A 14727-nucleotide genomic window follows, 5' to 3' on the forward strand; every position below is an offset into this window, starting at 1 on the left:
TGGTCAACCTGTTTACGCAGTTATTTAATCAAAGTCCAAACAAATTTAGTTGTTTTCTTAATCATATATGATTGTAAAATAAAAAAAATGAATTGACATGCTCTTTATAATAGAATTTATAAGACAATTTTTTACAATTATGTAAAAATTAGTAATATAACATATAGGAAAATGTAATAGATTTTCATTCGAACGTTAACGCTCTCTAGTGACGATTTAAAGAAACATAGGACCGGCTGTCTTGTAGAGGTAGAAGTCTACCGAAGTAGATGGAAAAAGAGACCAGTAAAGTGTGACTGGTTATATGGTGTGATTTTGGAGTAGTGTTACGTTTTCAGTATTATCTTGTTGTGCTCGCCATGACGTTGGTTTGAAATTGTATTTCAAAATATTAATCCCGATGTTGGTCGCAGGACTGTATCAATGTAGTTTTCATGCTTTTAACGAGGAGAGAATCCGGGGAGGCAATTCGTGGATACCGAAGAAAGCTTCAAACGTGTTTGAAGCTTTCGAGGTCGTATTCATGGAACTATGAACCTGGACTCGTTGTCTTTTACTTTGTCACAAATCAGTTATTTGGTTACGAATTTAAATAAAAAAAATTTTCGAGACAGCTGCCAAGAAATATCAGTTGTAAGTAGAAAAAAACCTGTTGTACTACTGCAACTCTTATGCCCACCCCTTCCACCTTCTATTCATCACACGCCGTCCTCGGAACAACGCAATATGCTTCGTGAATATTATTACAGATTACATCTAATTTCAATTATTAAAATAAACATTTTCATACAAAAAAAAAATAAATAAATAAATGTGGATTTATATATAGATTAATAAACTTATTCTATAAGTAATGGCAATTGAATATTCACGCGGCATGAAATACATCTTGAACTTAGCCTCTTTCCGTAATTTGTATGTATTCCAACGTATTATTTCGAACGATGAAACTCTGTATATTTTTCAATGCTCACTTCTAAAACATAATAATAAGGACATAAAACACAATAGTAATAATGTTTCAATTATTTAACAAATATAATAGTTGTAAAATACTTACTTGTTTGAAGTTATTTTGAAATATATTATAATCTTTTCTAAGTTTTATTTCTGTTACTGAATATATGATAATGCCGTAGAGGTCATATCTAATATATTTATGTTTATATACATATTTTATATATGATAATTCATCATTCTAAAATGTATTATTGTATTCTAGCTGGTGCAGTGGAAGGGTTTGGAGGCAGACAGACATTTGCTGCGCTCTTTACTCTCGTGCATTGACTTTTCCACAGGAGAGTCACCAGAATTAAGTGCAAGAGATTACTTTCAAGTGCAACTTCTAAAACAAGAGTGTACTAATCTTCTTAGCAAACCTTCTTTTATTTCTAATCTGTGCTTTGCTATAGACCATCCATTTCATCAACAAAAGGTATATTTTACTTTTTATTTAGGTTAAGATTACCAGAATTGGTGTATGTATACGTGTATACTTATATAAATTGATATATATTAAACGTTTCTTTATGTTACATATTCTTTTAAAACAACTTTTGTTAATTTTAACTTTATCTTTTAGACTTTGAACCCATCACCAAAGTTTTTTTTACGTTTAAAGAAGGCACTTGGGTTAACTCTGGTACAAGAAGTTGCATTTGCGATTGCATTGCTGCATTCTGAGAATACTGAAATTCGTACATTAGCTTTAGAGCACGTACAAAAACAGCTGCCTGAATTGATAAAAAATTATATCAATTCTGAAACAAGCAACAGACATCACGAAGAAGGATTGCACGATTCATTGCCTGAAGTTCTTCATCTTATATTGTCTCAAGCTTTTCATTCAGCCAATCAATTTGGCCTTTCATCTGAAGCAAAAGAAAAATTTCTCAAGAATTTGAGGCGCGATTTTCCCCGTGAGCTGGTACCAGTGGTGCTAGCACCACTCTTGTACCCAGACAACGGGGAAACTCCGCAAACCAAAATCGAACTAAACATGGCTGTTAATCAAATGGTAATGCAAATAATAATAACTGTATAATTATTGTAATATATTATATATTACAAATCTTTTAATGCGTGTAATATGTCTATTTTAGGATGGGAATTCTCTAGTAGAATTGATTATGGAATTAGGATATGGATTCACTAACAGTGTTGAAGAATGTCGATCGGCCTTAGCTGGTTTAGGAGCTCGAGAAATATCCCCAACATGTGCAGCAAGAGTTTTAGGTCATATGGCACGTAGCTGTAGTAGTCTTGATGATGCTGGAGGATTACAATCATTTTGGGGTAATTCAGGAGCTACACAAGATGCAAATAAGGAAAAATCAAGTGATAATGCTGCTCCTACTACATGGAATGTTGAAGTTTTTGTTCAAGCTTTAAAAGAAATTGTAATCTTTAGTAACTGATATCTAATAACTTCATATATTAAATTAAATATTTAATTTTAATTTATGTTCATTGTTAATTACAGCAATCAACATTATCTTGGAATGAAGTGATAGTTAAACTAGATCATGCAGAATTTGTTATCAAAGATAGACAAGGATTGAATTTGTTGATCACAGGATTAAGGTTGGGATTGCAACATCAAGGATATCCTCCAGATATGTTTCCCGTGGAACTTTTTTATCGTCATTGGGATAACATAGAAGGACAGTTTTCCCTAGTGCAACAAATTTTGAAGTGCCCTGATATATTTTGTTTCGCCGATTATCCATATCATTCTGTAACTGTTGATGTATTGAAAGCAGCACCAGAGAGTGATAGTAAGGAAGCACAAACTTGGAGGTCCTTAAATGTAGTTGAATTACTTTTGCATATGGCAGAAAGAGGACTGTATGGACCAGTTCAAGAAATATTTAAATGGCCCATTCAACACTGCCCTGATGTTCTTGTATTAGCATTATTACAAATTAGTGCTCCTATTACAATACTTAGACAAGAATTACTTAGTACATTAATGCCTATTTTTCTTGGAAATCATCCAAATTCAGCTGTTATTCTACATCATGCATGGCATGGAAATACAGTTAAAATAAAATCTATTATTATGCATGCTATGGCAGAATGGTACATACGTGGAGATCATGATCAAACAAGACTATCTCGCATTCTTGATGTTGCTCAAGACCTCAAAGCATTAACTCATTTATTGACTGCTCAATCATATCCATTTGTTATTGATCTAGCCTGTTTGGCTTCAAGAAGAGAATATTTAAAATTAGAAAAATGGTTGACTGATAAAATTAGAGAACAAGGAGAAGTCTTTGTTACTGCTTGTGTAAAGTTTTTACAAAGACGTTGTCCTCAAGTAATGGGACCTGGTATAAAGGAAGATCTTACAGTACCAAAAGCAAGTCAACTTCCACAAGAAACACTAACAACAATGCTTGCTTGTTTGCAAGTATGCGCTGGGTATGTTTTACTGTTTTTGTATTCTAAATGTTTTTATAAATATAATAATATTTCCTTGTTATTAATATTTTTCTTATTTCTCCTCTTTTTTATTTTACAGAAGTGTATCTCAAGAATGTTCCGAGGCAATAATGACAATGGTACAAAATTGTAGTCTAATGTTGAGTAAAAGTACAATGAGTAGACCTCCACCACCAGGAGTTTTACGACATCGTGGATTGGAACCTTTTAATCCAGCAACTTTGGGAGGACAGGTATTGAAATTAATTTAATTTCTTATATTTACTTGTACATTAATCTTATATATAAATATATCTTATTTAATTTTGTAGTTGTTTTCTTCAAAACAAGTGGATCCACTTGGGAATTTAAGTTCAAGTCTTGCATCTATGGGTTTGGGTTCCAGTCTTGGTCCACCAAGTAGTTCTGCGTTTAATTTATCAGGTGCACTTGGACCTTTAGTATCAGCACCTGGCTCTCCTTCTCGTCTCATGGGACCTTCTCCAAGTCCATTTCCAATGTTACCATTATCTTCACAGTTGCATTCAGGACCAGTTGGTACGCAAGGACCATCTGTTTTACCTGGAAGTACAACAATCGGAGGATTAGGACGACTTGGACCACCAACAGGCATTGAAAAAGCAAGAATGCCTGAAACATTGAACTTACTTCCTGATGTAGCACAAAATGTTTCCAAAGAAATTGAAGATGAAGCAAACAGTTACTTTCAGCGAATATACAACCATCCGCCACATCCTACTTTATCAATTGATGAAGTTCTTGATATGTTAAAAAAATTTCAAGATTCTAGTAGTAAAAGAGAGAGAGAAGTATTCGACTGTATGTTGCGAAATTTATTTGAGGAATATCGATTTTTTCCTCAATACCCAGATAAAGAGTTGCAAATTACGGCACAATTATTCGGAGGAATAATCGAAAGAGGATTGGTTAATAGCTATATGACACTTGGATTAGCTCTGAGATTTGTATTGGAAGCACTTAGGAAACCAGAAGGCAGCAAAATGTATTACTTTGGCTTAACAGCTCTGGATCGGTTCAAAAGCCGTTTAAAAGAGTACCAAACATACTGTGAGCACGTCAGGACAATTCAACATTTCAATGACTTCCCACCACATTTAATTGCTTCTGTAGAAAGTGGATTACATGGGAAGGATCCTCCCATAAGACTTCAAGGTCCAGTCCTCCCAAAATCTTTAGCAGCTATGCTGGCACCAGTTACTACACCATATAAAACTATTACAACAACAACAATAACGACAAGCATTACTCAAGCGAAATCATCCACGACTCCAACCACCTCTCTCTCAGCCAGAGTAAGTAAAATATAAATTTGAGAACCGCATAATACATTTTCATTGTTACTTATGATTTTTTCTTTAATTTTAGCCTTCTATTGCTAATGCAACAAACATTGATACGTTATTAGTAGCAACCGATAAAGAAGAAAAGATAACGACACCTCCAGAAGCTTTGCAAGATAAAACAGCATTCATTTTCAATAATCTTAGTCAACTTAATTTACAACAAAAATGTGACGAAATTCGAGAAATTGTCACAGAAGAATATTGGCCTTGGATGGCTCAGTATTTAGTAATGAAACGTGCAAGCATAGAATTAAATTTCCATGCTTTATATTCAAATTTTCTGGACTGTTTGAAATTACCAGAAGTGTACAAAATGGTTACTAGAGAAACATTTAGAAACATAAAGGTTTTATTACGGAGTGATAAAGGAATAGCGAATTTTTCTGATCGCTCACTTTTAAAAAATTTAGGTCATTGGCTAGGAATGTTGACTCTTGGCAGAAATAAACCGATTTTACACATTGATATAGATCTAAAAAGTTTACTTGTCGAAGCATATCACAAAGGTCAACAAGAACTTCTTTATGTTGTTCCATTTGTTGCTAAAGTACTTGAAAGTTGTGCAAAAAGTCGTGTATTTCGCCCACCTAATCCTTGGACAATGGCAATTATGAATGTATTAGCAGAATTACATCAAGAACCTGACCTAAAATTGAATTTAAAATTCGAGATAGAAGTATTATGCAAAAATTTAAGCATTGATGTAGGTGAATTAAAACCTGCGCTTTATTTAAAAGATCCAGAAAAATTACGGAACTTAGAATATCAGCTATCACATCCTAATAAAAAGTCTGAATCAAGCAACAATCAGCAACAAACACAAGGTCCTATTGAAGAATTGGTTGGCCCTACTACAACCGGAACTATTGTTCCACAAACAGCTCCAGCAAATACAACACCATCCTTACCTACTGGTCCACCAGAGCCGCGTTTTAATTATATGGATATTTCTGTAACAGGGATTGCTAATATTTCTCAACATATCACCATTAATAATAATTTGCCATTATTCCAAACGCACCCACATTTGAAACAGTTTGTTCGTCCAGCTGTTGAAAGAGCAATTCAAGAATGGATTCATCCTGTAGTTGATCGATCGATCAAAATAGCTCTAACCACTAGCGAACAAATTGTGAGAAAAGACTTTGCATTAGATCCAGAAGAAGTTCGAATGAGAACAGCGGCAAGACATATGGTTCGTAATTTAACTGCTGGAATGGCTATGATTACTTGCCGTGATCAAGTTTTGGCGTCAATTAGTACAAATTTAAAACAAGCTTTTTTAACTGCAATGATGGGCACAACCCCACAACAAAAAGAATTTGCAGAACAAGCTGCTAATGTAGTAGCTGCTGATAATATGGAACTTGCATGCGCATTTGTACAAAAAACAGCTATTGAAAAGGCAATTCCAGAAATGGATAAACGTTTATTGAATGAAATTGAATTACGAAAAATTGCACGGCAAGAAGGAAGAAGATATTGCGATCCATTACTTAAATATCAAGCTGAGAGAATGCCTGAACAAATAAGACTAAAAGTTGGAGGAGTGACGCCTCAACAAATGGCTGTTTATGAAGAATTTGCAAGGAATATTCCAGGATTCTTACCACTATCTGAACGAGACACACAAGCTTTGTTAATGCCAAAACCTGTTACAGTATGTATTTTATATTCTATATGTCGTATATTTATAATTCCTATATAATATTGTTTACTTAAAATACTTTTTTCTTAAAGGAACCTACTGTAACTGCATTTGCTGCTAATCCAGCAGTTGCAGTAGCGACGGCACAACAAGTTGCTGCATATGCAGCAGCCGTGAGTAACGATGAAGTTGGAGCTATATTAGAAAAACTTGCAGCTGAAGTTGAAGTATTGCTTGCTGCAATGGGTCCAGTTGCACCTCCTCCACAACATGCTGCTCTTCACAGTCTTTTAGATTCTATTATCCTAACAAGGAGATCAAGAGATGCAGGCGCTGCTATGTCATTACTTAAAAAAGTAAATTATTACAAATTATATTATTTAAGTATGTAATTTACATTATATGCAATCTATATATCTCTAATTCTAGGCTGTAGAAGGTTTATTAGATGGCCCTACCATTACCAGCGGTGTAATAGATTCAGAAATTATATTGCGATATAGAGAACTTCATTTACGTATTTTAAAATGTTTACAAGATCCACGTGCCTATGGCATGCAATGGACAAACAAACACATTACTCGATGTTTAACCGAGTGTCGAGAAGAGTTTCGATACAACTTCGAAGCTGTTGATTATCTTATCAGGTATTCTATTTTTCATAATATATTATTAAATTTATTTGAGTGATAAAATATAAATAGCACCGTTACTATCGTTTTTAGGTCTCACTTAATTAGTCTTCCACAGTATGATTTAGCTTTGGCTCAGGCTATAGATTCCGGAAATTCTATGGCGACAGCATTTGCTATGCAGTTGGTGCAACTTTATTTAATTGATGAAAGACAAACTACACATGTTGCCGAATCTGACCTATTTCACACAATTGAAATACTTGCCCGAATAGCTCACCACAGAGCACCACCTGAAGGGTGACTATTAATATTACGATATTAATTAGTGCAGAATTAATTCAAATAAAACATATTTTTTTCAGAATTTTACTGTTTAGACTGACAAATCTGATAGAATCATTGCGCGTAAATCATGATACAGGAGTATTAGCAGACAGAGCTCCTGCTGGTCCTACAGCGCATATTCATTCTGGAATTCTACAGGTGAGAGTAAGTAAATTCTGCCAATCTTAAGGCACCAAGAACACACGTTTGTATTTACAATTTATGTTATTTGTTTTTTACAGGCTCGTGACTTTGACGATCCACCTGGATTGATGGAAAAGACAGAATATTTGTTACGCGAATGGATCTCAATGCATCATAATCCAACGCACGCTCGTGATCCCACGAAAGCTTTCGGAATATTTGTTCATCAAATGAACATTCATGGAATTCTTAAAACAGACGATCTCATAACAAGATTCTTTAAATTGAGTACTCAGATGTGTGTCGATTCGTGTTATCGTGCTTTAACTGATACAAGTGCTACAATAGCTATTGTTGTTCGTGCGAAATGTTTCCATTCGTTGGATGCTTTCGTTCGTTTGATCGCACTTCTGGTAAAACATTCTGGTGACAGCACAAACACTCATACGAAAATTAATTTATTGAACAAGGTTTTGGGAATCGTTGCTGGCGTATTACTGCAGGATCAGGAAATGCGAGGAACTGATTTTCAACAATTGCCGTATCATAGGATTTTCATCATGCTTTTCTTGGAACTTTGCGCCCCTGAACCTGTATTGGAAGCAATAAATTATCAAGTATTAACTGCTTTCTGCCATACGCTACATATACTTAGACCAGCCAAAGCTTCAGGATTTTGTTACGCTTGGCTGGATATAGTTGCACACAGAGTTTTTATTGGACGTACGCTTGCGATTACACCACAACAAAAATGTTGGGGCATGTATGCGCAACTTTTAATTGATCTCTTTAAGTACCTTGCATCATACCTTCGAAACACGGAACTTGCAAAGCCTGTTATTACATTATACAGAGGAACAATTAGAGTACTATTAGTCTTATTACACGATTTTCCTGAATTTCTTTGTGAATATCACTATGGATTTTGTGATGTAATTCCACTTAATTGCACACAGATGAAAAATATTGTTTTAAGCGCATATCCAAGAAGTATGCGGTTACCTGATCCATTCACGCCGAATTTAACAGTTACTCTGCTACAGCAAGCAACAAATACCCCCCGAATATTGACAAATTTTGCGTCTATGATACAGCCATTAAGTTTCAAAAAAGAACTTGATTCGTATTTAAAAGCGCGAGCTCCAGTTACTTTCCTTTCTGAATTGCGTAGTAATTTACAAGTGTCTCAAGACACTGGTTTTCGCTATAATATTCCATTAATGAACGCTCTCGTACTTTATGTTGGGACACAAGCTATATCTTTTATTCGCAGTAAAGGACATACGCCTAACATGTCTGCTATCGCACATTCTGCACATATGGATATATTTCAAAACTTGGCAGTGGATCTTGATACAGAAGGTCGTTATTTATTCATAAATGCAATTATGAATCAGTTGCGGTATCCTAACACCCATACGAATTACTTCAGTTGTACACTTCTGTACTTGTTTGTTGAAGCTAATACGCAAGCGATACAAGAACAAATTACAAGAGTTATTCTTGAAAGACTTGTTGTAAATAGACCTCACCCATGGGGTCTTCTCGTTACTTTTGTTGAACTTATCAAAAATCCAACATACAAATTCTGGACGCATGAATTTATTCACTGTTCACCAGAAATTGAAAAGTAAGTTATTAATAATAATTGTGTATTTTATTATTTTGATTTTTCATATAATGTATATTTTTTTATTTATATTGTTTCAGGTTATTCGATTCAATAGCTCATTCGTGTAGGAACCTAAAAGATTTAGAATCCATTCGGGAACCGAATATCCCAGAGTGATAGGACGCTTTATTTTTCATTGTCGATTTGTGTACAGTAAAAAAGAAGAACATAAATAATAAGAATCGCGTGTAAAAAGTTGTTAATGTACGGATAGATGTACCATACTTTGGGCTTAACTTTTGGTGGATAGATATTGAATAATCGTATATTAAGTGTATCAATTGAGCTAGAATAAGCGAGATTACTATTATGTTAATATTTTAATAAAAATATTGTTGCATCGATCAGAAAGCAACGAACATTCAACCTCACAAAATGTGTCTTTTGAACAGTGTACTTGAGACAGTGTGTTACCACGACATTGTAATATTATAGCACAAATGTCAGTATAATGCGTATCATAATGAAGAAGAGGAAGTCAAGACAGCAAGGGTGTTCAAGAAGTAATAGTGAATTTTTGTAGGTTAAATTGAATATAAATGTACTATGACTAAGTGGTATATTGAGTCAGTACCAAAATTAATATGTTGTATTATGTAAGTCATTTAGGGAGTATTTGCAGAATGTATGGTGCACCTGAAAATCTGTAATATAGTATATAATTACTAGTATACATTGATGTAATTTTTTAAGAATTGTAGCTACGAAAAAAGATAAAGCTGATTAATTAAAATGTGGTTTAAGTAATCCTTTGCTTTATATGTTAAGTAGTGATTTATAATTGTCACTTATTAAATAATTTATTAAACTTTATATACATTATTTGTACACAATTCAAAACTTATATTGTCAGAGTCAAACAACATGATGATCACGTGTTGCATGGTAAGAATCCCTTTCCTTATCTGGAAATTTGGTTGGTAAATTAGGACTATGCAAATGACATTTTGCAGGAAATTTTATTCCCGCTACATCTACTTCGTAATCTCCTGACAATATATATTCATTTGTCACTTCCTGTGGACGTCCTTGTGAGTCAAAATTTTGAACAAATCCAAGACAAACCTAAATAAAAATTTATTAATTATTATAAATGTTTATATTTTGTAATTTTTATGCTTTTAAAATTTACCAAAGTTTTATAATCATATAAATTTAGTAATCTGTTAATAACGTTAAATATGTACCTGCTTTTTGAATGTAAATCCGTAACCTGTAGTAGTTGTCATTCCACAATATTTTCCATTTCTAAAAATAGGTTCACTGCCCCAACACCATGTATCTAATTCGGGATCATGATCGTTTAATAATAACTGCACATATTTCCGTTTTACACCTTCTTCGCGTTGTTTTAAAAGAGCATCTCTTCCAATAAAATGCACACCTTTCTATGAAGCATATAGCTTTAAAATATTGTTTTAATTAAACTTTAATATATAAATCATGTAAATTCTAAAGATAACTACATCTAATTTTACTCTCCAAGTTCGTCCACATTCCAAAGGAGTAGTAAAGGTGTCTAAATCTTGACCCCAAAATGCGTAAAATTTTTCAACTCTTAAAGCTCGAGTTGCATAGTAACCAGCATGTTTTATTCCATACTTAGCTCCAGCATCTACTAATCTTGTATAAACATGTAATGCAAACTACAAATGTGTAATGTGTACATCAATAAAATATAAAATTCATAATTTGGAGAAAATTTTTTTATTTAGAATACTAACTTCATTTGGAATATATAAGACATAGCCAAGTTCTCCAGTATGTGTTAGATTCATTGTGCGTATTCCATTAGCAAGACCAACATCTAACTCCTTTTCAAGAAATAAATGTGCGGTAAACATAATAAAATTAAATATGAATAATATAATAATTAAATATACTTATAATTAATAATAAATATAATTATAATTAATAATTAATAATAAATACCTTAAAAGTAAAAAATGGAAAGTTTTTGGGATTTAAGTCAGTATCTGTTAATTCTGATAATAATTGCCTAGTAGCAGGACCCATAATACAGATTGCTGTATATGCTGATGTTACATCAGATACTGCTACAGAACCATCTACTGGTAAATGACGATTAATCCAATGCTTACATCGAGTTTGTTGTATGGTAGGTGCAATCATCATATAACTTAAATATAAAAAGACTGATTATATAGCTATATCTTATATCTTATAAGTTGTACAATTTATTTAAACAACTTACTGATTGGGAGCAATACGTGCTAAACTGCAATCATTTTCATAACCTCCACGATGATTTTGTAGACCTGTATGAATAATACCTCCTACTGGAACATCAACATCATTGGAACACAAATATTGTAAAAAATCGACTACTTCCGTTCCATTTGACTAAAACAATACATGAATTGAAAAATAATGTAATACAATAATATATCCATACATTAGTTACGATAATCTATCATACCCATAAATCAATTTTAGTGAAAGAAGAATAGTCGCTCAGTCCAATTGTTTCTCGACATGCAGCATACTCATTCCAAACTGCTTCAAACCATGGTGGTTTACTGAACGTATTTGTATATGCTATCTTACATCTTTGAAACCCATCAATCGCCTCTAAATCTGTGTAGTAAAGCAATCTGTATAATAAAATTCAGTTTCTTCTTTTATAATACGGACATGTTAATAAATAATGTTTTATAAAGAATTTTATACTAAAAGATAGAAATATCTATCTTTTAATATAAAATTTTTCATGGAAAATTTGTCTTTTATAAAAGAAAGTGAACCTACCATTATCACCATCTAATTCAAACCAGGATGGTCGTTCGTACCCCATTACTTGACCAAATATAGCACCAGCTGCTCGAAGTTTTGGATAAATTGGAGACATTCTTAAATTTCTACCAGTTTTAAATTCATGATGTGGATATTGTAGAGCATAATGCATGCCAGGAACTTCTTTTACTCGATCACGTAGGAATTTACGATTGTTATGAAGTCCCAAAAATCGTGACACATCTAATTCATACATATCTAAAGATGTTGAACCATTAACTATTAATTCTGCAGTTGCTCGACCAACTCCACCAGCTGCTGATATACCCACCTATGAAAATTATATTTTTGTATATCTTATAATTTCGTAAGTTAAGGTAACTTACCGTTTTCATACCAGCAGCAATATAATAATTACGTATTTCTGGTGCTTCACCAACTATCCACTTACAATCTGGAGAAAATGCTTCAGGACCATTACATAATTTTTCTAAAATGGCATTTCCTAGACTTGGAATTCTATAAAGCATTTGTTCAAGTAATATATGAAAATGGTCCCAATCTTCTGGCAGAAATCTTTGCTCTGTACCTCCTAAATTAAAATTTGCTGCATATTTAAATCTATATAAGATCAATAATAAATAAAAATCTATATCCAACCAGGTATTGTTCCATCTTCAAATGCTGGTTTTGCAACTGGTTCAAAGCCACCAGCTAATAAACTTCCATTATTTTCTCGAAAATAAATATATCCATCCAAATCCCTTATAACAGGGGTCATAGGATCTAAACCATTAATTGATTTTGTATGCAAATAATAATGTTCTACAGGATGGAGCGGCACCTAAAAATAAAATATATTTAATTCAGATTATTTACAAAAATTATATTTCTTTCTTATATACTAATAACAATAAAAGAAATATTTAACCTTTACATATGGCTCGCTTAATTTTCCTACATTACGTGCCCAAAATCCAGCACAATTGACAAAATGTTCGCATTCAATAGTACCATGTGTTGTTTCTACAGCTGCAATTCTACCATTTTGTGTAATAATTTTAGTAACTTTACAGTTTTCAAACACTTTAACACCTAAAAGTATTAGGAGTTAAATGTATTTTACAATCTCATTATAATATGAAATTAAATACATATTCTTATATCCTTTTTTACTTTCATGAAAAACTGTAAACACCTTTCTTTCTTGCCTCTCCTATTAATGTTAAACAAATTTGATATGGATCTCCCACTCCATCCCCTGGGATCCATAATCCACCAACTAAATCATCTACTCGTAATAATGGACATATTTCTTGTACTTGCTTTGGTGTAATCAAATGACATTCAATATTGCGGGAACTAAAAATATTCATAGAATGATCTACATTTAATTAATTTTATATATTATTACAATTAGTAATTGACTCACATAGACTGTGCTTTCATTCGTCTAAATACAGTCATACGATCTCTTGTGCGTGCTAAAGAAAGACTACCACATTGTTTCCATCCTGTTGATAAGCCTTCTTTTTCCAATGCTTTATATAATGCTATAGTATTCTGAGCAAGCTTAACTTGTGCCAAACTTGGTTTAAAAGCTCCTACTAATCCTGATGTATGCCAGGTTGTTCCACCTCCTAATCTAAATTTAATCAAAGTAAATAATGAAAATACATTTTCATCCAGTCCAAAATGGACTTACAAAATCTGCCATTTCATACCTGCCGCTTTCTACGATAACAGTTTGAGATCCTAATCCCATAAGTGAAAGATGATAAGCAACTGCACCACCCATAACACCACCTCCACATATAACAACTTTTGTTTCCTTAGGAAGTGGGTCATCAACATCTTCATTTGTTTCTATAGTAGTTTTTGAACTACTATGTCTTATTCTTTTGTTGTAGTTGTAAAAAGCAAAATTATTCCACTTTGTCACAAATTTATTACAAATCAATTTAGAATGATGCCACATTGTCATATTGTATATAGATAGAACTTTAATATCTTTTACTAATTTTCACGTAAAAACATAAATATACATGTATGTTTATAGATCATCACGTTTCTTTTAAGGTTAGATTGTTATAGAATGCGAGACTGCTCTCTGAACTATCGTTTCATTAATTGTCTTCAAACACTATCAACTAAAATACGTTTAGTCTTTAATAAATGTCATGTTCCTGTAAATTTTTATGGTCACTTAGATAACATCGGTTTGAAAAAAGATAAGTAGTTATAACCAATTTATATTAAATAAATGTAAAACATTGAATTATAATTTTGATTGTTATATAATAATACAGTTTTAAAAATATAAAAAAAATTGTTAACTAGTAGAAGTTAACGAAAATATGTAAAGGCAGGTGAAAATTACTTAGGACATTAAATTTTATTCATTTTATTTATAGTATTATAATCTTATTAATATAGAATACATTGCTAAATATTTTATATAAAAGCATATATATTACACTAAAGTAATATCAAAAATACAGATTAGTTAGTCAGATATGCTTATTTTTACGATTATTGTTATTTATAACTATATTTTATGACTACACTTATTTTTTATGACTATTGTAAGAATTAGTCTCTTCTATAAATATACAAGTAAAAATTACTATCTTATACAAAAATAAATTTTTGAGATTTGCTATTAGTATAAATTATTTATAAAATATCTATATTAATTTGTATTTATATATATATATATATAGGTACTCCATTGAAAAT

At 32.3% G+C, this 14727-nt stretch overlaps 2 protein-coding genes across 3 annotated transcripts; one reads left to right on the plus strand and one right to left on the minus strand.

Moving 5' to 3' along the window:
- The first annotated feature begins 238 nt into the window (after nt 1–238).
- Nucleotides 239–9981, plus strand: Not1 (CCR4-NOT transcription complex subunit 1). 2 transcript variants are annotated; one of them, XM_072021827.1, is made up of 14 exons: nt 239–633; nt 1223–1435; nt 1583–2017; nt 2103–2399; nt 2483–3426; nt 3527–3680; nt 3759–4760; nt 4834–6471; nt 6552–6815; nt 6889–7106; nt 7185–7391; nt 7457–7583; nt 7661–9192; nt 9273–9981. In XM_072021827.1, the coding sequence occupies exons 1-14, from the start codon at nt 532–534 to the stop codon at nt 9349–9351; spliced, it is 7212 nt and encodes a 2403-aa protein (XP_071877928.1). In that variant the 5' UTR covers nt 239–531; the 3' UTR covers nt 9352–9981. The 2 variants fall into 2 exon arrangements, with proteins under 2 accessions (XP_071877928.1, XP_071877929.1); XM_072021828.1 differs by having other exon boundaries at nt 7457–7577.
- A 27-nt stretch (nt 9982–10008) lies between these two features.
- Nucleotides 10009–14161, minus strand: LOC139997834 (pyruvate dehydrogenase phosphatase regulatory subunit, mitochondrial). The gene is made up of 14 exons (XM_072021838.1): nt 13713–14161; nt 13421–13633; nt 13187–13350; nt 12920–13083; nt 12649–12832; nt 12375–12580; nt 12004–12319; nt 11675–11832; nt 11450–11598; nt 11167–11374; nt 10959–11048; nt 10701–10880; nt 10422–10622; nt 10009–10299 (listed from the first exon to the last, which is right to left on the minus strand). The coding sequence occupies exons 1-14, from the start codon at nt 13970–13972 to the stop codon at nt 10090–10092; spliced, it is 2703 nt and encodes a 900-aa protein (XP_071877939.1). The 5' UTR covers nt 13973–14161; the 3' UTR covers nt 10009–10089.
- Nucleotides 14162–14727: the final 566 nt, after the last annotated feature.

Source organism: Bombus fervidus, chromosome 2 (genome assembly GCF_041682495.2).
Source record: "Bombus fervidus isolate BK054 chromosome 2, iyBomFerv1, whole genome shotgun sequence".
NCBI lineage: Eukaryota > Metazoa > Arthropoda > Insecta > Hymenoptera > Apidae > Bombus > Bombus fervidus.

Bases quoted from the DNA above. Each gene is read 5' to 3' on its own strand.
- Not1 (XM_072021827.1), top strand. From the start codon at position 532: ATGAACCTGGACTCGTTGTCTTTTACTTTGTCACAAATCAGTTATTTG. The intron at 634-1,222 runs GTAAGTAGAAAA...ATTGTATTCTAG, and splicing joins GCTGCCAAGAAATATCAGTT to CTGGTGCAGTGGAAGGGTTT. The intron at 2,018-2,102 runs GTAATGCAAATA...TGTCTATTTTAG, and splicing joins ACATGGCTGTTAATCAAATG to GATGGGAATTCTCTAGTAGA.
- LOC139997834 (XM_072021838.1), bottom strand. From the start codon at position 13,972: ATGACAATGTGGCATCATTCTAAATTGATTTGTAATAAATTTGTGACA. The intron at 13,084-13,186 runs GTGTTTACAGTT...TAATACTTTTAG, and splicing joins AGGAGAGGCAAGAAAGAAAG to GTGTTAAAGTGTTTGAAAAC. The intron at 11,599-11,674 runs GTATGATAGATT...GTATTGTTTTAG, and splicing joins TCACTAAAATTGATTTATGG to TCAAATGGAACGGAAGTAGT.